We start from the raw sequence: 23049 nt of genomic DNA, 5'->3' as shown, positions 1-23049 counted from the left end.
ACTAAAAAAATAACCGAGAAACTTTGGTTTAAAATAAAATCGAAAAGAAACAAAAGAGAGAGAGAAGGTACCCACGGGTGCGAATTGTCTCACGAGAGGGGCRTTTGTGGGGCTTCACCCCACAACCCTGGAGATGGAGATCTACGTTCCCCACTTTGTTTTACCGTTACAACCTTCATTGCACAGGACTCAAAATCACTCTCATATGGTTGTTAAGTTTCATAAATAATGTGAAAACTATACGCAACAGATACATCGTATTTCCAAAAAATTATAAGAAAAGTTACATCAAATTAAAAAGTAGCTTCATGAATGAAGATACTGCTCTAAGTGCACTTTCCCTGCAAGTGCAGCCAGTGCCTCAGCGCTGGATATGAAGGAAGAAAACAAACAAACCAACCAAAAAAAAAAAAAAGAAAAAAAAAATCAGATTAAAAAAGTCCGGTTTCAACCAGTCAAAACCGGGCCAAGCAGAAACCGAGCGTGCTCTCAGCACTGTCCCATGAGGGAGTCCCTATGATGCTTCGTTTTCCAGATAAGGTTTGTATGTCCTTGTTGAGACTGTAAACAATCCTTCTTTCCTGAACTGTCCTCTTTATTGGCAAAACAAAGTAAAATATTTTATTTTTTTTTTGTTTGTTTGTTTGTTTAAAATAGAACATTAAAATTAACCCAGAAGAAAAGAAACGAAACACAGTGAGCTTTGTTGGAGTCCATAGGATCTGGTCTGGAAGAGCTCGGAAAATGTGTTCAGTGTTTTCTCCTGTTTTCAGCTGGATCTGTACCAGAGATCGGGTTACTTGGGGAAGAGGGGAACAGAACGAGAAAACAAAAGATGTGGAATAAGAGAACGTGGCCATCTCATGTGTTCACTTCGTTCGCTAGGTCCTCTATCAATACCTTTGTGTCAGAGGCCTTGGACCTGCAAAAAAAAACCAAAACAAAACAATCACTAGGGAGAAGGAATTCCTGGAATGACACTCAGACAGCAAACCCACAGTGCACTTGGGGGAATAAAAAAAAGGAAAAAAAAAAAGAAAGGTCTTTCTTATGCAGAGGGGGAATAAACAAGCTACTGGAACTGTTTCACACCCTCCCACTCTCCCTGGGAACAGCAGAGCCTTGTAAAGATGTCCCAGCTGTCCCTCAGCATCCTCGTCCTGTGGCACTGCCCGTGGCCAGTGTCACCCACCAGGCTGTGACACGGCTGGAGACACAGCCCTGCTGGGYGTGGAGCACCCTCCCAGCTCTCCCCACAGAACTGCCCCAAAACCCTGCGGGATCCGGAGGAATATTCCTGCTCCATCTCTCAYGGGGCTGCAGGAAGGAACAGAGAGTTCTTTAGGGATATGCCTGGCACATGTGTGCTCGCTGCATGTCCGAGGGGTAAATGGGAAYGGCAGAGGGAGTTCCACCAGGCTTTGGGCCACCTTCCCTTTGCATAACATCTTTCAGGCTCCAGCAGCCACCCCAGGCTGTTGGTGCTGGTCCCATCCGTGCACTCAGAGCCAGCAGGGATAAGAGCCAGGCACAGCCCTGAGGTCAGAGCACACCCTCCTCCTCGTCCCACCCCGCCCAGGCAGCGCTGCAGGGATTGCACAACACTCCTGACCCGTGGTGCCTCAGCATCCCTGAGGGACCTGAGCCTGCTCCCTGGCCAAAGGGCAGGGCTCCACAGCTGTGCTGCAGGGCAGGGGGGACACCAGGACACAGGAGCACCCTGGGATGCTCAGAGCAACACGCTCAGGGGCTGGGGTGCAGCGTGGGGAAACGTTTGGGGTGCAAGGATGGGTGGGAAGGAAAAAATATACGGGTTTAGATTTTAGGGTGGAAGGAGTCTGAGATCTCACATATGAACCTTAACCAAAGAACAACTGGAATCACACACARTCACAGAATGATTGGGGTTGGAAGGGACATTAAAGCTCCTCTGGTTCCAACYCTCCTGCCACAGGCRGGGAWKGYTCTCACGAGACAGGATTGTTCAGKGSCAACCAACCTGGCCTYGARCACTTCCAGGGATGGAAGAGGCCACAGMCTCTCTGAGCAACCTGTGCCAGGGCCTCACCACCCTCCCAGGGAAGAGTTTCTTCTTAATGTCTGATCCCTGTCTGTGTCAGTTTATAACGACTGCCCCTTCTCCCATTACTATCAGTTAAAAAGTGTCCCTTTCCCTCTTYGTCATAAGTCCCCAAAATGTCTGCTCAAGGAGAGCCTCCCCTCCAGTTTGCCAAGTTATACAAAGGGAACTCCCTTTTCTGATGGCTTACCACAACCCGAATATATGCAAAGGATGAATCAATTCCTTAGCAGAGAGAGGCACCACTTGTTTACTAATTGGACCTGAAGACTGCTCTCTGCATGATTCCCAACCCATAAACACCCCCAGGGCAGTGCCCACAGCTCCCAGCCGGGGTTTTGTGGGAGAGGGGCCCCACGTACTGTGAGGCGAGGCGGGGCCGGCGCAGGGACACGCTCAGGCTGCGCTTCCACTGCTTGTTCTTGCGGCGRTTGCGGACGCCGTCCTCCTGATCCATCATCTGGTCCAGGAGCGTCAGGTCGTCGGCGTTGAGCGGCGCCACCGAGATGTCCCTGACGGCGCGGAACTCGCCGCAGTTGTTCAGGTGCTCGTTCTCCAGGCGGAAGAAGTTCCACACAAACCGCCTGCAGGGAGAGGAAGAAAGAGTGACCGAGTTCTGCTTTGCTTGGCAAAGCGTTGGGATGTGCTCCGGGTGATTTCTCGTGGATCAAAGTGACTCTGGGAACAGGTTGGGAGCAGGGAGAGACATCCAGTGATGGACAGCAGCACCAGCTRCAACATCTCTCCCTCCTCTGGAGAAAACAGAACCAGTCGGGCTCATTCCTTATCCTAACAATGACAGCATGGAGGCACCAGGCATCACAAGCCAAAAGCCACCTCCAGCAGCCACATGGGCGAGGGTTAGCTTCCAGTTCTTCCCAGGAAATTGGGGGGTGGGTTTCCAGCGACAGTAAGAGCCCTSGAACCTTGCAGGATTCAAATCCATGATGTGGAACACAAATTACATCCRAAAAAGAAGCAGAGGTTTTCAAATTGGAGACTTGAAAATCAAGCCAAGTTTCAACCRGCARTTTYAAGGAGAAATTTGGTAGAAGCTAAYCCCTCAAGATTATGGCAAACTCAGCTTGAAGAACTCAGCTCCACATTGTCGCAGAGCCTCCTACACCTTTCTTCACTCAGCACTCTGCTTGGATTAAATATTCCTGTTAATCCCACTCTCCCCGAAATAAAGACCACCATATTCCACATCCAAGGATCCAGGYACTTCCCCCATGCTGATGTCATGGAATAAAAACATGAAAATGCAGGAGAAATGAGCTGCCCAGCCCAGCAGCCTTACCGGAACACCTCCAGTGGGGCAAATACAGTAGAAATGATGTCGGCRGCGTAGGGGAAGATCTGCATGGAAGTGAGGGAGATCTGGATGGTCCACGCAAAACGCAGGATGACGTCTTCTACAATGGCACAATAGTAGTATGCCTGGGGAAAAGACAGGAACAGGACAGCTCTACAAACACCTTCTGCACAGGAAAGACCTCACCAGGTCTTCAGGAAGCTGCAAAATGTGCTGCTCAGCCGTGAGCAAAGTGAGCAGAAATTATCTCTTCCAAACATATCACCTGCTGCTGGAAAATCCCAGCCCGCAGCATTYGAATGCTCCAGGGGCCAAGTGCAACAGTTGTTCTAAATTCAGCAAGTTTGGTTAAAATATTAAAAGCCTCCCCCAAGGTAAGAGCAGGCTGCATACGCACTTTCTGTGGGTAGACAATTCCTTCTCGGAGAAAGGTATTTTCACCAGCATTTTTGTCAAAGAGACCCCAGTCCATCTTCAGGTCCCAAATGAGGGTATAGCAAGAGCTGATGAAACTGAAGATAATCCACAGGTAGAAGAACACTTGGGTGTCACTGTGGTTTTTAGCTGGAAAAGAGAAGAACAACATATTTCTGTAGGAGGGAGAGCACATCCTTTTCTAAACCAGCCACAAACTGCCTGATTGCAGCAGTGGAAATCACTTCTTTTATCCAGGTTCTGGGGAAAGTACAGTTTATACCAATCTGAACCAAATCAAAAACCTGAGCAGGGCCCGCTTCATGTTGTTATTTAAACTCCACTTTCATCTTGTTCAACACTTGGGATTGAAATTTGCACAAATATTTGGAACAGGCTCCCAGGGAAGTGGTCACAGCCCCAAGCCTGCCAGAGTTCAGGAAGCGTTTGGGCAACGCCCTGAGGCACATGGTGGGATTTCTGGGGATGGCCCTGTGCAGGGCCAGGAGCTGGACTCRATRATCCTTKTGGGCTCCAACTCARGATATMATTCCATGAACTTTATTTTCTCKGAYTCACGGCAGAGCTGCCRTTCTGGCTCTGAACAGCAGGTGGAAGCTGAGGGCCACATTTCGCAAAGGACACGGACTCGTACAAAGGATACAGCAGTGAGGCACTGCTCCCTTAGGAGGGTTTGCTGAGAAAATATTTTAGTTTGCATTAACATAAACAACCGTGGATTAGTGCACAAAAAGCCTGGAAGAGCTTGGGCAGTACAGGAGTTACCACCAGCCATTTCAGAGGTTCTGGTGGGAAAAGTGAAAAGGCAGCAATACATTAATACATATAAACCCTAAAGCAGCCTCTTTAGGGAGTTTAAAAACCCATATAGAGCTCCTTTTCAGAAACAGAGGACTGTGGATCCACCATCTTCTCACCTGGGGATGTTTTTCCAACTCAATTGTTTCCCACTCCCCCCTGAAAAGATTACACTGCTCTCAACTGAGCTGCAATTCCCTATATCAGCTGGCTGGGGARAACAAACAGATCTGATAATTCTGTTTGCTTTTGAGACAGAAAAAAATTGGCTGAAAAAATTCGTACAAATAAAGCCCGTTATGATGCTCTGGAAGGCTGAGCCACTTTGCACCTGGCTGCTAGCAGCAGTCTCTCCTTTCTGTGCAGCCTCGGCAACTGCTCATTCACCGATTCTCTCTAACAAAGCAAACATTTCCAGTACAAAAAAAAGATGTTTTTAGCCCAAATCTGATGCCACRCTATGTGACAGCACCTTTTCCCTTATATGTGGCTTTAAAACARCAAAATCCCTGCAGCTGATCAGCCAGGGAGCAACAGGGCAATTTGYCCTCTCCTTCCTTTTGTATTTGTGGCAATTACCATCTAAATGCAACGCGGGCAATCCGATAAAATTAATGGAGGTGAAAATGAGAGAGTGCATTCCTCCCATTCCGCCTCTYAGGCTTCCTGGACACGATGTGCAGGATGTAGGTCAGATCCACACACTCCTTCCCTCTCCAAATCCCCCCCAAACCAAACCTCTGAACGTCACTTATGCAGCAAAGCCCGKTCTGCACCATCRGTGCAGAAAAAGGGCACGGGATTGYTGCAGCCCCCAGTTGTGAGCAGCTCCCCTGCTCTGGGGCGAGGCTGGAAGCCTTTGAGGACACCCCAAATCCTCAACCTAGCCAAGACATGGGGGCAGCATCGCATTCTGGTCCCTGCAGAGCTGTGACATCACCCGGGAGCAGCAGCAGTGAGAGCCCAGGTACCTCCAGCACTGCTCTGCTGCCTGCAAACAGCCTTTCCTGGCTATTTTTAACGTGCAGCTGCCCACAGAAAGGGACACAGGTGAGGTGTTTGGAGCTTAGCAATGAGGGCTGCACTGCCTGGTTTCATCCCCCCAGCTCAGCTCCTCCAAAGCCTCCACGACATTATTTCAGGGAGAAAAGGCAGATGCTGACATTCGGTGACTCATGAGACACTAAGCCTGTTCTTTCCAGCATTATTTTTAGCTCATTAGATCTCCAYGTTTAGTTCCCACTGCCATATCCTAAAGGATAATTCAGAGGGAATTCACGGGTTCTATGTGTTTTCAAAGCACCTGAAATGCTCCATAAGACCCTGTGAGGCTGCAACGCTTCCTTTCACCTCAGGCTTGCAAGTTACATCCTGCTGGTTTGGGTTCGGTTCTTTTTTCCCCCTTAAGGACAGAATTCAAATAAACTGGGTCTTATTCCACACCTTCATGGRGCAGCCATGGAGAAGGCAGCCCAGCCAGCACCATCCATCACACCCTGGCCTGAACCATGGCACAGAGCAGGGAGAAGAGCAGGGAAGCATTGCTGGCAATTCCTTTGGAGTTCTGTAGTCATGGGGGGATGGTCTGGCCCTTGGCAATCATCTCCAGCCACGTAAGGGGTGAACAAAACTCTATCCCAAGTTGGCAATTACGTAGGAAGGGGATTTCAAAGGTACTTGCTGCTTAAACCTAAAGGACAGAATGTCTCAGGTTGGAAGGGACCACAGTGGGTGACCTGGCCCAAGCTCTCTGCTCWAGCRGGGTCATCCCAGAGCATGTGGCACAGKTTCTTGTGYGCAAACACAGAAAGGRGAGCTGGGAAGAAAAAGKCYCCTGTGAGAAATCCAATCTCACCAGTCTCAAAAGGATGTGCTTGCTTTCAGTTGAGTTATCCTGGTCTCAGTTCCCAGTTCCCTCTCCCTGCCTCTATCTTTGCAGCAGCCTTTTCAGTGGCACCTGGGGTCACACTGCTGGCCCCCTGCTCCTGCTCCCCTTCTCACCAACCAGCTCTGCAATGCATTCAGCTCCTAAATGAAAAAATCCATTAAAAAACCCAAATTACTCCCTGGTAAAATGCCCTAATCAGAACGAGCCTATTGTCTTCAATCTTGGCCTCCAATTCCCTTCCTTTAATCACTTATCCTCCTTTTCCTCCTGCCTGCAGTTCTGTTTGATACCTTCCTTCCTTCTGTCCTCATTTGTATTCTGCTGGTGTGCAGAAATATGTTACTGCTCCAGGCGAGCAATTATAGCTGGGTCTCTGCTGGCTGGTCCTAGCAGCCCTCTCCAGTGCTGCTCAGGGGGAGTGAAAATCAAGGCATTCATATTCTGCCCAGAGGCTCCATCAACTCCTGGCCTGCCGGTTTTCCAGGAGCAATACAGAGCTCTGCATATTTATGATGATGTCAGGGTCTATTTAAGCGGGAACTGTTTCATYCTGTGTGTTTTTCCTTTGTTTAATGATGTGCTGGAAAACGCCAAAAGCCACGAGAGAGGGAGAGAGTCTCAGGATGAGAGAAGCCACTGTGGACACCTGGCAGATCTCAACCTCTCCAGGAAGGTAAAAWGAGGAAGTTTTCAACATCCCACAGCGCCGGTGACATCCACCCAAGAGGGGCACGAAGGGCACTGAGATGGAGCAGCTTCCTGAGCCACAATTATTCAAAGCAGCACGTGTAGGACAAACCAGCTCCAGCAGAAACCTCTGAGGCTACAGGTGCAGCCCTAACCCCGAGGATGGGCTGATTCCAGTGCTCACTTTGCCATGTCTGCAGTTTGGAGGGGGCAGTGATGTCAGAGGCCACCTGAGGCCACACTGCCYGGCTGCCTCCTCTCACCACAAAGTCTGTGCCACAGGAACTGCTGGCAGCCTTCATCACAGCATTTCTGCATCCTCAGTTTACCCTGGAACATGCAATTCCAGAGGATACTCTRCACAAACACACCTCAAATTGCTCCGGAAGGTCAACCAGATAAATAATGGATGGCTTCCACCTTTGAACTGAAGCTGTGAGTGGCCACAGTCCCAGAAAGCAGCCAAAGGCAGCAGCAGCAGAATTTACTGCCTGCAAAAACTGCTGATAGACAATATCCTGGATCCCTAAACCAGCCCCAGGGGCCACAGTATTTGGCTGGCATTCTGAGGGAATGCTGCTCTGCAGAAATTACAGCCCCTTCAAAACACAGGCAAGAGAGAAAGTTGCTTTCCATCAAAGAGAGACAGCGAGTGCTCTCCCGCACGCCGTTAATATTGACTTGACTTGCACAGAATCCTGTCTGTTTACCCTGCCGGATTATTCYGGGGAATGTAAACATTGTATGGCATTCAACACAGCAAAAATCAATGCCATGTATTATTGAAGGGCTGGATAAGAGCACAATGGCCCTCGATAAGCATTCCTGGTGTGCCACCCACTGCGGCCGGCTCTGTCCTGTGCCGGTGGGGAAGGCTCTGACAAAAGGAAGGAAGCAGGAGGTTATCGGGGAACACAGCCAGGTAAGCCCTGCTACACCARGCAGCACTTACCTGGCCACAGCAATCCTGCCAGCTAAAAAACKCTGGGTCCAGGCTGGCCAAACCCAGCCTCGATCACAGAATTACAGATGGAAGCAGAAGCAAAGCACAAATGTATWCAGTGTGCGAGGCAAGTGCTGCCCTGAGCAGGCCTAGGGATGGYGTGCGCCCATTAACTCCATCCCAGCACACCACAGAGCGGGGTGACAGCCAGAAGTGACTTATCTACATAAGAACTGCCATCAGAGTGACATCCCCACGCATTTGTCTAACACCTCGGTGCTCCAAGCGCAGCATTACCTCTCCCCTCCGTAATTAGATACCTTAATCAGCGGCTAGCGCTYTGCCTTCCTGCCCAGCCAGCACATCCTGCCGTTTAACACTGATCAATGGCAGAGCCACGACATGACAGGGGACTTCATGCAGTAAAAAGGCAAAAATAACCCACAGGAGCACACGCAGGATTCGGGCTCTGCCAAACAGAGACTCTTCCCTAAGAACCTTCCCTTGGATTGTGCAAACCTTCGCCTCCGGGCACTATTTAAGCAAAGCAGCAGCAAAGAACTGTCAAGAGGCAACATCTCATCTCTTCTTCTAGCTAAGAGTCTACATTTGCAGAGCAGGGAAATCCCAAAATCRTGTTTGGATTAGGAACCCTCTGCAGGTTTGCGCTGGGTTTGTAGGACAATACCATTGTCTGATTTCAAGACACGGCAGCAAACTCAAGGTTTGTACCTCACAAAAGCAGATGAATGTGATTTAACTGCAAACAGAAGAAAGTGTATCAGTGTATGGCTGAGATCTGAGCTGGCTCGTTTCTGGTGCCCTCTGTAGTTCTAGAGAAGTGTTCTCAGGGGATGTTTAATTGCTATCTTGAGAAGGACGGGGTTTCCAAGCATTTGCCAGAAGTCTCACTAATAAGAATATCTGGATTCATGATCAGAAATAAAGAGCGTGATAAACAGGGCCTTTGATGGACAGTCTGGGGATGGGGACACAATGTCACCTAATGCCTGTACAGTGCTTTGAGAACCAACTGCAGATTCTTTCAAAATTTACTTCTCTTAAAAGCAACCAAAAAAAATAATCGTTACATGATTGCATCTCCTACATTTCTGCAGCACCACAGAACTTCAGACCCGCATGTACCTGACAGGAAGATTGCCTGTAATGCAGTCCCTTGCTTTTCTTAAAACGTTCCATTAAAAAGAAGGTCAGGCTTCCCCCTTAAGTGCCTGTAAAATGCAGTATCAGTGGGTCATCCTTTTTACCTCCACCTCCTTCATTAGCATTCCCAATTCCCCAGCCACCTTTCACACAAAGCATAGCAAGTGACACAACCACACTCCGGGTCCCCTTCCCAAATCCCAGTTGTTAATCCCCATCTCCTCTCAGCTGAGGATGCGAACGCAGGGATCACGGAGCCCTGGGGTGCCAAGGTCACCACCAACATCCTGCTTGACATCTGCAGCCCGACAAAGCACCACCAACCTTCCCAGTGGGATTTYGTGCCTCATTTGTGTGCGGGGTGAGGTGGCAGCTCCCAAAATCACTCAGAATTCCCATTCCCAGGCGAGCAGGGGTCGCTGTCTCCCCTCTCCTTCCCCACTCACCACAGCTCCTCTGCCCTTGGCCAGGGTGGTTCTGCCACAGCATTCCCGGGATACTCCTCGCTCTTCCCAGCTCYACCCCACCAGGATGGGTGTCTAAGCAATCAGAGGAGCTAACAGAAACCAGGGGRAAGCAGGGTGCTACAGAGCCCCACGTCAAAGCAGGGAGGAGGTCAGAGGCCAGGATGGAAATGTTTGCCCACGGCAGTGCCTCCCAGTTCCTCACTAATGACACTGCCGCTGCTCTGATGGAAAGGATCAGAAAGACTGCCTAATGAACACAACTCATTACTGGAGGCCTCCTGGGCACGGGATGACAGGGTTTCAGACAAAAATTCATCCTAGCTCACAGCAATGTGACAGACGGTGCATGGTTTGGCTCCGAATAATGATCCTGACGGAGTTGCTGGGGTGCTGTGCTAAGGGAAGCCGTGTGAAAACGGAGAGTATTAAGAAAGAAGCCAGTTAATCCCATTACAAAGTTTGTTTTACTTCAAGAGGTCAATCCAAGCACTCTATAAGGCTCTTGTGACACCTAAATCAAACCCTGACAGCTCTCTCAGCGCTGGGGAAGAGGGGGAGAGATGGGAGGTCTTGTAACAACACAGAAGTGAGGGAACAGGATCTCACAAATGCTGCTTGCTTCTTTCTTTTGTGATTTTTTAAAAAWTTCCTTTGTGAAGGAAGAGCCAGTGATCTGCTCCAGCATGATGYGGTGTCACTGCTGTTGGGCAGCAGTGATGAGACCTGGGACTCTTCCACTGTGTTTTCCAAAAGCAGCACATTCCCCCCTCATCTTCCTCTGGTCAGAGCTGGTTGAGCCTCTCTATTAATAAGGGATGGTCCAACAGCTCCCTGCAAAAGCCATTAATGGTGGGATGGCCCTCGCCTCAACACTCCACATCTCTATCCCTTGGCTGAGAGAGGAATTCACCCTTTTCTCTTAGGGCTGCCTTCAAAAATCYTAAATCAGACACTACTGCAGAGAAGGCTGTTTCTGAAGTGATGGTGGGAGCACAGACAGAAGCACTGCTCTTCAGAGACAGTCTTATTTAGTTAACTTCCGTATTTTTAATTACTGCCAATTTCCTGGGCTGTTTAATGAGAAAGTGCATGGCAGCTCCATTATCTTAGACTGACCTAGGGCTCTCCAGGGCACCACACGCCAATGACAACTGGTGTTCAGCAGGCTCATTTGGGATACCTGGAAAAACTAGGTGGGAGCTGGATGGAAGAGAAGATGCTTACTCAAATTTCCAGGCCACATAGATTAACTCTGGAATAATTCAGAGGTTARTAAGTATCAGGATACTATTCAGACCACAAGGATTTCATTGGATAAAGTGTGTGAATCGAACTGACAATGTCCATAAACCAAAACAGGATTTTCAGTTAAAGGATAAAATCCCACATAGCTGATTTTAACCCAATACCAAGGTAAATAAAAGACGGTCACACTGAACCAGCAAATCCCACAAAACAAGAAAGGCACTCAAGAAGCTCAGTTCYTCAAGCACAGAAGCCAAATCCATACTTTGGGTGAGCCAGGTATTTCCAATGACATCATGTGAGCAAGAGACAGCAAGGTGAGAGAAAATGGTCAGCAGCAAAAGCTTGATGTGTCACTTTACAAGGAATAAAGCTGGAGCATAAATCATGACTAAAGCTGAAGAAGTGACCAGCACTCCTAGAGAGGTACAACACAACTGTTTCTCAGAAGAGCTGAACACCTCTGAATATAACAACCCCATCTCACACAGCCTGGGTCAAGCCTCAKTGAGGAGTGAAACCAAGGCTGGCTATTCCAGCTGTGTCAGCGTGTCTTCTTCAATGCAAGTACACTTTATACAAGAGAGGATCCCTAAGGATTTCTATCTCTGGATCATGTAAAGAGGACATGGACCTGCTGGAGGGAGTCCAGAGAGGGCCATGAAGATGCTCCAAGGGATGAAGCAACTCKGCTATGGGGACAGACTGAGAGAGCTGGAGTGGTGACCTGATGGCTCTATTGAAACCTCACTGCCCCTTCCAGTGCCTTAATAGGCTCCAAGAGCTGGAGGGACTCTGGACAAGGGTCTGGAGGAACAGGATAACGGGGAATGGTTACAAACTGACAGACGGCAGGGTTAGATTAGATGCTATGAAGAAATTCTTCCCTGTGAGGGTGGTGAGGCCCTGAAACAGGTTGCCCAGACAAGCTGTGAAACACAGCATCCCTGGAAGAGTCCAAGGCTGGGCTGGACGAGGCTTGGAGCAACCTGGTCCAGTGCAAAGCATCCCTACCCATGGCAGGGGGGTTGGAACCCCATGATCCTTAAGATCCCTTTCCATGATCCTTAAGATCCCTTCCAACTCAACCCACTTTGTAACTCTACAAACACTGGGATAAGCTGGACTGGGAACTGCTCCACTGGTGCATTTGTCAAGCCCAGCACATCTGCTTTTGGCAGGGTGAAGACACAGCACAAAGCAGTTGCATGTCAAAACAATGCTGCGCTCAGGGTGAATGTCGCACCGCAGGCTGGGGCTTAATCAGCCGCTTCCCCAGCGGCACACAGGGTCCGTGGGGATTAAACTAGGCCATGTTACACTGTTGGCTGGCTCTGGGGACAGCTACTCAGCCCTGGCAGGGAGCTTAATGCCAGCACTGAGCTCCTGGGTGCAAAGCAAGGGTGGGAAAGAWGGGGATGGAGCGGGTGGGGAGTGGCAGCACCGCGGTTGCCAGGTAGCTTCGAGTTACAGCCRTGCCTCGTTTGCCTGAGCAAACACACCCCACAGCACGATATTTACAGAGCACGGCCTTTGCTTGCCATTCCTTTGGGAGGTATAAAAATACTGAGAATTCCTCCTCTGGGAGCTCAGCAACAGTTGTCCYCCTGTTGTTGCTGTCGTCCCTGAAACGTGGCCGTGTTTGTGAGCCGTGCTGGAGTCACCTCGCTGTTTGCTCCACTCTCAAGCTCTGGGCTAGCTCCTCTGCCTTCTGCTTCACTGATCCCAGTGATACCTGGATACCAAGATGACAGCTTGGAGTTACCCCTGTAAAACTGGTCTGGTCCCAAACCAACAGGATTGCAAGTTTTGGCGTGAAAACCTAGCTGGATTCACTTTGCCATCTTAGCGGTCTGACATCCAAACTGCAATTAGCAGAGAAAATTGCAGCCTGCACTGAAATTCGAGGGAAGGAAARTAAAGAAATGGCTTCTCTGAGGAAAGAAAGAATCAGAATTAYGCACTGCCTGACCAACATGAATTATTAAACAGGGATATTTTGGGGAAACAGACACTTGTCAAGAGCCCACAGTACATGGTGAYGCTGGGGGAGATCCTTCACTACAGGAGGTTCTTGCCATGCAAGAACAGAACAGAAGCATCACTTAAACATAATAAGGTGGCATTGGTACATTTGTTTAGTGTGAGTTGTTTTCCAGTAGCAATCACAGGCAAACACATGAGTGCTGTCAGTGCCCTATRGATGAATTAGCTGCTTTCCATGCCAGCAAACCCTCCCAAGCACACAGTCCATCCTCACACGGCTGGCAGGCACAAGCTAAAACCTACAGAGCAGCTACAAATCATCCMRTGTTCAGATGAAGGGAGGAAGATGAGACTCCTCAGAGGGCTGTGATGTCCCCAGGCCTCCAAAGTAGAGAACAGGCCCTGGTGTCCATTACCTCACCTCCCAAGGAAAGGCCACGGATGACCCTCTCCTCCYGGCAGCCAGAAGCTGGCATTCCAGAGGTGTAAGTCACAGGCTTGCAGGCACAGGCAYGGAGGACTTTAAATAAAACTCTTGATACCACAGCAATTAACAGGCTCATTACTTGGTGCAATTTAGAGCAGGGATCTTTACGTTTTGACACCTGTTTTGGGCAGCGCTTTCTTAGGAGCACACAGCTCCCTCCCTACGGGTGTTTGGTAGGTAAGAGATGGGTGTTTGSTGTCCCTGGGCAGACACAGAGAAGGTGTGGGCGAGCAGCACCATCTATTTTCAACAGTAGCATCATAACAACTCGATGAGAGGCCATCTCATCCCAAGTTCCAAACGAACTGGGAATCTGTATAAAGCAATTCGATAAAATTGGCTTCTTAACAGGTACAGCACACCAGAAGTGCATTTATGGCAGGATGGGAACAGGCCTAGAGGGCTGAGGGGACGTGCCAAGGGCTTYAGGCAGCCTGCTGAAAAGCCCAGCACAGTGACATTTACAAAACTGTGCTAACCTGCAATTTCCAAAGGCACAAGCCTTCCAATTTTTTTCCTATGACACCAACAAGGACGAGCCATTGACTCCCACTGACGAAACCAGACAGACAAAGGCTGGGAGTCAGGAAYATYTCACAGCAATTGGAATGAGGCTCATAAACACCTCATTACAGCCCACTCCCTGCCAGACTGGGAAAGGGGACACCAGTTATGTGTGGCAGTGACCAGAACCCGGGGTAGTGACACTGGTACAGATAAAAGCTTCAAGGGCAGTGGGAAGAGSTCAAACTCCTCAACTGGACATTTTGACAGAGGCTGGTTTTCCTCTGGGTTCCAGCCCTACCCCAAGTGCAGGCTGTGGCAGCGAGCTCCCCCAGAGAGGCAGAAGCATTAGTCAGCCTGCCCAGAGCAGCTCTGGCTCCAGMAAATATCAGCAGTGACTGTGGAGCCAGGCAATCTCATCCCAGGCTCTGGCAGTGGTGACTAACAGGACTGCAGGGCTGCAGAATGTCACTGAGCAAACGGGAACCAGCTGGGGGACACGGCGTGGGGAGGAGGTGCCATGGGGATGTTCCCACACCAGCTCTCCATGTACAGAGCCCCAATCCCAGCCTTCAGCCCCTGCACCCCCTGCCAATAAAATGCCTGACAAGCATCATCAGAATGATTCTGGGTTCAGCTATGTCAAAACAGACACTGGCCAAGGGAAGGTTTGTTACAAACCTGCCACTCCTCCAAAAAAAAAAACATGTTAACTAAATCATGCCTTCCACACTTCTCCCTGCCTCACCACAGGAATATTCCAGGGTAGGTAATTGCTCATCACCGTGTGTGGCTGCTAATTTCTGGATATATAGAAGGGAGATATTCTCAAGTGAGAGAACACAGCTTTTAGAGCTTCAGAACAATGAAAGGCAGGGCAACTGCCTGAAGTGCAGAAACTAAAAGCTTTTTCCTTCAGAACAAGAGTAGAATCGAGTAATTGTCGTTTCCAGGGAGATGAGGAACTTCAGGGATCAGAGCTCAATCTGCAGTTAAATGGATTGGAAACAACTCCTTACCAGCTGCAGTAAAAACATGGATAGAATCACACAGGAAAATCAGAGAGTGCATTTTTTCCTGGCACTGTGCACATGCCTCCACATTTAGGAATGATGGACCRATTATTTAGATGACCCAGGTTAAATATTCATGAATGCTAAGGGAGAMGTATTTCCTGTGCTATCCCTTTCCTTGTACATCTCCCTCCCATTCACCTCCCTTCACAGCAAAACCTGACAGGTATTTAAAGAAACYGAAAAATTCCCTCCCACGCTCCCTAAGTGCAATTCTAAGCAGACCAGGGATGTGAAAAACACCTAAAATAAGATCTTAAAACACTCTTTACAAGCTGGGCAGGCCCCTGCCTTTCCCCAGAGATGTTTCACAGGTGCCAAAACACAAGAATCTCACGCTTCAATGGGATGCCAGATTCTGAGCACCTCTAAGAAGCAAATCCCASGAGTTGCAAAGGATTCTCCAAGCTCAGCCATACCTCTGTGAGTGCTGTAGAGGGCTGCAAATGTCACCACGAAGAAGGTGGTGGAATATTTTCCAGCGTTAACCAGATGAAAGGCCCGTTTGTTATCGCGGTAACGGCGCAGGCACTGGATGAATCGCAACCAAGCAGGGATGCACTGGACAACCGCTCTCACTCCGTAGGAGTAGCTGTTACAAATCTGATTATCTGCAAGAAAAGCAGAGTTTCAACTGTTAAGACAAAGAGTTTAAGGACTGCTATGGTTTTCTTTCCTGTGATATCTCTTTATGGCAGCAATTCCCCATCAGCACCGGGCACTGAGGCACAGGAACAGCTCTACATTCCATCTCGGAGGTGTTCAGGTGACACAACATCGATGACACATCCAGACAGATCACCATCTAACCCCCTCACTCCTGCYAGTGTAACTAACAAGCAAGATTAGAAATAATCTATTTTTAAATGTGCTCGGTGCTGTTGGTAGTGCTGTGAATAATCAAATTAAGGATGGAATTACAAAAGGCCTTCGACACTGGATTTTTGTGCATAAATGGGAGAGCACTTAGAAACTCTGCAGGACAGCTCTAAAAGGCCACTTTGCCCAAGACGTCCTTGACCCATTTTCTTTGTGCATTGTCATAGGAAAAAACGTATTTCATTATGGGACTGGGTTTGGGGTTTTTTGTTTTGTTTTTTAAAAGCRAAGCCAAGGYATAGTTCGGCTTCAAAAMCTGGGATGAGAAGCAGCTACACCACCRTGTCATTGTGTCCTCCCTCCGTGTTTGAAAGCCTTCTTTTTATTGAGGTAATGACCAGGAAACCCTCAGCTTTTCCTGGAACCCCCCAAGAACTCCCTATTTTTACACTGCCTCACTCAGCACATCTAAACCAAACACTCCCCCGCCTAACATTCATTTTTTTCTTATTCACACCAAGGGAGACACATTATTAGCTGATATTTATTCCAAAATAATTTATTATTATTAGCTGATATTTATCCCAAAATAATTTATTATTATTAGCTGACATTTATCCCAAAACACTGTGTTATCATTCTGCTGCTGAGACTGGAAGAGGACAAATTGTTATGCACGCAGTTGCTTTCTGTGTTTTAATTTTATTTTTAATAAGTAAATATTTACGGCACACAACGCCGTCTTTTAAAAGGAAGGTAAAGATSAGGCTGATTGGAAGGACAAAGTGAACACTGATGCTTATTGAAGCATACAGCAAATTCTCTCAGCAAGTGTCAAAGCCATCAGACAATGGATTTGCCAGCAGTCACTGCTGAAAATGGAAAGTCAACAGTCCCATCCGTGAGCAGACAGGTACTGYTTTGCCACTGGGAAAGCCAGAGTCAAAATTCACATTCCAGCTCTGAGCTGCTTGTGGCTGGAAAAGAAAAGGAGACAGAGCACGGACAACCCTGGCAGCACAGCATCAGCTGAGACTGAATCAGAGGTGGCACCAAGAAGGAGCTTCTYCATCCTCTCTTGCTGCAGTGGAGCCTGGAAGAACCAGGCTACAGCCCAGAAAACTGTGCTTAACAAGCTCARGATTCTCATGATGAGCAACAGGAAGAGGCTGAAGGCAAACACATGGTTGAAACTACCATGAAATGAAATAACAATGCCAGGAAAATGAATTTCTCTTTCCGATCAGAAGCGCTGTGTCGAAATTCTTTGATGATTATACACATCGGGCCAAATGACTGGATTAGGAAATGAACACYGATGTGAAATTCCATTTCTCTGGATTGGAAGTAAGAAAGGGAAGAATATCTCTAATGCCATGCTTACAAGAAATGCCAATTATTTTAGTTTCCTGTACCATTAATAACCCTCTTCAAAACAGACAATTAGGAAGTTGCCTGGCTCAGTGTTTTTCAGACCATTCTGACCACGTTCACAGGGGGTATTAGCATCACTCTACCTGTATCTGCCAGAAGTCCAGCATTGTCCTCCCACTGAACCTCAAAGCTGTAGAAGCAGATCATGTATTCCAAATCCATAAGTATCACCACCAGGCTGTTGAGCTGATCAGCCAGCCAGAAATCTGCGAAGCCCACCTTGTGGAAGGGAGCAGTGAACACTCGAAACTGTCGGGGAAAAAAGAAAGCAGAAATAATTCATGGCTGTGTCAAAGGCATCCAMATGCAGTGGCAGGATATCACAGAGCTGAACAAATATGGAAATAACAGAAAGGCTTGAAGATTTACTGCTGACCTTTCGCTCCTGCTGACAAAAAAGGGTAACTGTCTCCACACTTTCAGTAAAAAGAACATTCCTGCTCTCCTCCTCCTGTATGCAGCTATTCCAGTGCCCCCCCAGCCTTTTGTTTTTTACTGGTAGAACCGTCTCCCCCAAAAAGCTCTTTCCCAGAAACTCCCAGCCTCCATTTAAGAGCTCTCCACACTCCATGTCTCCCACTGCCCCTCACTTTGATCAGCAATTTCGTTCAGGCACTGACATCATGTCTATTGACATGTTCCACACTTACCTTCCCCCTCACACTTAATGTCAGCTGCATTTAGACCCCCAGCACAGCCATTAGTCTGSTCATGCCTCAGCTTGGTTAACTCATGAGCTGCTAGAAGTTGTGAAAGTGAGGATTTCTACTGGGTCTGCCAATGCCTCCAGCAGGGACAGGGTTAAAGGAAGGGCAGAGAAAATCCTATTGACTGTCAGCTGGACTCCCCCTCAATCCCAGTCCACTTTCCCTAAGCCTGAGGAGCAGTTTTGCTCCTTCCAAAGCAGACAGTTTTCTGCTCCATTAGCTTTGATTACCCCTCTCCCTACCCGGTTAGTTAGAGTTACTAATGGCCAATTTCTCACCCGGCACCAGCGCCATCCGGTCATTCYGGGATTTATGAACCTTTAAATTAATGAAAGCACAGGCTAACTCTGATCCTTTACACTGTTCTCCTGATTAACCTGAAGGGTGCTCAACTCCAGAAACCCGGGAAAGGACTGACACATTCTCATCAGCCTGTAATGCAGATTTAAGGCTCTGCTCCTAAAATTTCARAGCCATTTGGGGATTAAGAGTCAGTGGCATAAAGCAGATAGGGATCTTGACCCAGAAAGCTCCRTGCTCATGTTGGATGGCACCTATTCCCAAGGGTCAAACAGGGCCAGCMTTTAGGAAGGACTGTCTTCAAAGCAGCCCAGCTACAGAATAGCTTCTGCAGAGGTCAAAGACCACGCCAGCCTTGCCTTGATAAAGCTCCTTCCTTTTCCCAGCACTCCCTGATGCTATCTTTTTCTGTTTCATCATAGACCATTGTTTTGTCCATGAAAAAAGACTAGCTAAGCACATGAAATGTGAAAACAGCTTTACAGACAGATCTCCCTGAAAAATAGCAAAAAAGAGAAATAATAAAATCCTTGTTGATAATTTATTTTAGGGAGAGGCCCTTCAGCACTGCCCGGTGATAGCATAAAAGTTTTAAGAGAGTAGAAGTTTTCCACCTAAAGGTTACAGCTGAGGAGGAATCAACAGACACATCCACGACATATCTGCACTGGCATCTGGGTCAAGTGTCCTCCAGAACCTGAGCTGCCATCTGAACCCTCCCAACACCATGTGCCAGGCACTGYGGCCCCTGGCTGCTGCCCAGGCACAGCTGGAGCTGCAGCCCAGCTTCCAGAGGCTGCTGGCAGTGGAGGTTCCACAGCCTCCTCCTCATTTCCAGCTGAGAAGTGTCTGCAACATCCTCCATTCAAGGATAAAATCACAAAAMACCAGAAGCTGGAGCTGCACCTTGGTTCTCTATCAATAATTCCACAACCCGAGCACAGACTTCCTGCTGCTGATCCCTGCACTTCCAACACGTGCTGAGATGCCAGATATSTGAGCTGAGCTAACACTTCCTAGCTTTTCACCTCTCCCAGACAGGCTCCCTGCACTTGTGTGGCCGTTCAGCTCCTGCAGAGAGCGTGGGCACGGTGACACTGCCATTCCCTGGGCTCGGATCCCATTCCTCCCAGAGCCGCTCTCCTCAGCCCACACAGGAGCACTCAGGGGCTTCTCTGGCAGCAAAGGCACAAAGAATGCTCACCTAAGCACACAGGCAAGAAAGAAGAGCCTACCAGGGGAATTGGACTTTACTACAGGTTAAATTACTTCTTTCACTCAGAAAAAGCTCAATTCTGATGGAACTYGCCATCCCTCAGGGATCAGCACAARAGATCCCACCCTGAACAAGCAGYTGATCACAGGAAGCCTYCTARAGCCATCAGGAAATGCTGCAATACACTCAAATACATCCYTGATTTGCTTTCAGAAAAATTGAAGGTGCCAGTAATGCTCTGCTACACCTGATATGTCAGATACCATTTTGGCTGGAAATGAAACATACAAAGCATGTGAAGAAAAACGCCCRCCAAACATAAATCTGAGTGAGCAGCACAGTTCTAAGACATGCATTATTTAAACCTCCTTTCACCTAGAGAGCTGCTGGCAGCTGCATGGAGAAATAAAATACACCCAGCTGGTCAAGTGCATAAAATAAAAGCTRYTCTTTATGTGGTCTGGCCTCTTCTCTCCCCTCCCTCCTTCCACACACAAATACCATGTCATTTCTCACCATTAARGTGATYTTGCMTTTTGATGAAGATTTTTTTCCCTAGGAGACCTTGGGATGAATTTGCCTCTGCACACTCAAAGATATGCAGTGAACCTCATGGGTCCCTTCCAACTCGAGATATTCCATGATTGTGGTTTGATGGAGAAAAACTRTTTACAAGGGCTTGTAGTGACAGGGCAAGGGGGAATGGCTTAAAACTGATGGAGAGGAGGTTTAGATTTGGTATCAGGATAAAACCCTTCCCTGTAAGGATGGTGAGACCCTGGCAGAGGTTGCCCCATCTCTGGAAATGTTCAAGGCTAGGCTGGATGGGGCTCAGGGCAACATGCGATAGTGGAAAGTTTCCCTCCCCATGACATGGGGCTGGAACTCAATGATCTTTCAAGTCCCTTCCAACTCAGGCCATTCCATGATCCTACATTTTAATCTCAGGCTGCAGCGTGAGATTGCTGGGCCAGAGCAGGAGMTGCAAACAGCCTCACAGCTCTGTGGGGACTGAGAATCTCACCCTGGCAAGACATTAAGGTAAATTAGCACAGATATTGCTCATGTGGTTAAAGCACATCCAGTGCTTCCCCTCGCACCAGGGGACAGCAGTCAGACTAATGAGGCTTGGGACTAAAGGTACCTCTGTGAGGGATGGCTGAGTGCTGGAAGGCACAGAGGAAGAAGCTGGAACAGCAGAGAGCCAGCAAATCAAGTAACAGAGGTGAGCACAGAGAGGTTAATTCACTGTGTGTACACCTGCACGCACTCCTCAAAGCATGATGCTGCGTCTCCTCTTTGCCGTGTTCCAGATAAAGTTAATTGTTTTAATGGCATTACAATGATTCCACAAAGAAAACCAGCCAGCCAAACCCTCTTCTGCCCAAAGCTCTCAGAGCAGTGCCAGCAAGAAGAAAAGTATCAGGGGAACCAACTTGATTAAAGCCAATTTGAAAGGGTGCACAGAGAGGGGATGAACATGTGAAACAGCTATTTGGGAAGAAGCTGGTGAGTCACCCAGCAAGTCTGAAAACTGTTGTTTCAGAGCTCCCACCTATAACTGGAACACTGAAGCATTCAGCACATGTATTTACATTGAATTTACCAGCCTTATCTCACCGGAAAATAAAGAGCTGGGTCTCAAATAAAGAGCTTGTTCAAGAGCACAAACAGGTTTGCTGGGAAAAAACCCCACCCATGAACATAATTTAACAAGCAGCAACTTTTTCAGGTTCTCTCTCCATCAGTGAGCCCTCTCAATGTTGGCACTATCCCAATTTGGGCTGAGGAGCACCCATTCAGCTTTGCCTTAGAGCACTGGATCTCTCATCAAACTGTTTCACTGGGCTAAGCAAAAAACAAGCAAAGATGTCCGAGGGTTTCCATACCTGCAAAGGTTTGTATAGAGCTGTCTGTAGGAAGGTTAACAAGTTCCACTTGCACAGAAAGCAGAATATGCTTCTGCAAGCCCAACCCCAAAACTRTCTGCAGTCCATACCTGTTCAGGTCTGCTCTACAAAAATACATCAGCAACCCCAAACAACCCTCTTTACTGAGGATTAGTGACCCTTTTACACACTTTACAGCTACTGCTCAGCCACATCATTTAAAAAAAAAATAATTATTTATTTAAACCAGGTTTGACACTTACCAATAGTTTGAGCAGCCAAAAACGGGACTTGTAATATAAGGTTTTGGTAGGGTTGATGAGGAAAAGCAACATGAAGCCGTACAAGATGAGCGGGTTCACCTGCATGGGGATGTAGGTGAATTTACCATATATACATGCCAGCAGGCTCAGGCACCACAAAACGCCCAGGAAACCAGCAATCTGCAGGGAAACAAACCACACAGACACCCGATGAAAACACAGCCCCCAAACCTCCCATGAATTCTCATTAGAAGGAAAGGGAGAGCAGTGCTCAATCCCGTAATCTAATCAGACTTCAGCAACTTCCTCYTCTAATTGTATTAGGACTCCTTGCCAGGAAAGGGCGCAGGATTTACCCCGCTGATCCTACAGTCCCCTCCTGTTTACCTCRAAGAGATGTTGATGGGACAAGTTGCTGCGGGGGTTGAGCTCGAAGATGAGGACRTGGTTGACTCCAGCCTGCCTCCAGCCATACGTGTTGATACCCAGGAGAAAGAGGAATTCTATCAGCAGGAAGCCACCTCGATAGATTCTCACCAGTGGCCACACATTTGGTCCTTCTATAAAAGCCACACCTGGCAAAGACAAAAAAAAGAAAAAAAAAAGAACAATTTTGTCACAAAGCAAAGCTTTATCCTGGTTCTCAGATATTTGGCTCAGAAAACAGAGTACATTTGTACACAACTGCATATTGCAGCAAGCAGAAAACTTTTTGCCCAGGCTGYCAGAGGATTTAGGAGTATTCTGGGGAAAATTCCCTCTCCAGCTGCTGTAATCGAGTCATTAGCAGCATCCCTGCCTCACACTACAGGCACAAGGGACAGCACCAGCATAAATCTGACTGGAGGCACTTAAATATTCTTGTTTAATAGAGATGAAATCCCGACAGACAGATACACAAACACTTCAGCTCCCCACAAAACCGARAGGAGCCATTTACAGCATTTAAAACAATGCTAAACCCGCCTAATCACCCAGCTCAGTACAACTGTAATACAATACATATTCATGGRCAGCCATACAACACCCAGCCCCACCCAAACTGAAATCCCAGCACAAGGCAGGGTGCTGGAAAGCCTGTTGCTTCCTTTGTTCGGTCTGCAGGGGTTTGGAAACMAATGTCCTTCATCTCAAACAATGAACAGCCCAATACAGCAGCAGCTTTCTCCAGTTTAAACCTCTTTGCAAAGGACTACCTCCCCTGGTCACTAGACACAGGTTTTTCGAGAAAAGCACAAGTAAAATACAGTTATTCAATCCTCAGTTTCTGTTTTGTCACGAGTTTTTCACCCACATGCTTTTTAAGAGGAATAAAAGAAAGAGCATGCACTTTACAGAACTGAAGCTGA

The 23049-nt window shown here is 48.0% G+C and overlaps 1 protein-coding gene across 1 annotated transcript in view; it reads right to left on the bottom strand.

Annotated features, from left to right (window-relative positions):
• Nucleotides 1-206: 206 nt before the first annotated feature.
• XPR1 (xenotropic and polytropic retrovirus receptor 1) overlaps nucleotides 207-23049 on the bottom strand; it is a 104039-nt gene continuing 81196 nt past the window's right edge. Inside the window, exons 8-15 of the mRNA XM_057374908.1 lie at nucleotides 22088-22275; nucleotides 21701-21880; nucleotides 17409-17574; nucleotides 15492-15683; nucleotides 3793-3959; nucleotides 3381-3520; nucleotides 2443-2664; nucleotides 207-922 (exon numbers count right to left, since the gene is read on the bottom strand). Of these exons, the coding sequence (XP_057230891.1) occupies nucleotides 862-922; nucleotides 2443-2664; nucleotides 3381-3520; nucleotides 3793-3959; nucleotides 15492-15683; nucleotides 17409-17574; nucleotides 21701-21880; nucleotides 22088-22275 (1316 nt within the window). The 3' untranslated portion in view covers nucleotides 207-861. The remainder of the gene's footprint in view (nucleotides 923-2442; nucleotides 2665-3380; nucleotides 3521-3792; nucleotides 3960-15491; nucleotides 15684-17408; nucleotides 17575-21700; nucleotides 21881-22087; nucleotides 22276-23049) is intronic.

Source organism: Malurus melanocephalus, unplaced genomic scaffold (assembly GCF_030028575.1).
Source record: "Malurus melanocephalus ecotype Western Australia unplaced genomic scaffold, MMel_1.1 scaffold_236, whole genome shotgun sequence".
Classification (NCBI taxonomy): domain Eukaryota; kingdom Metazoa; phylum Chordata; class Aves; order Passeriformes; family Maluridae; genus Malurus; species Malurus melanocephalus.
This window is presented reverse-complemented; position numbering and strand designations above follow the sequence as displayed.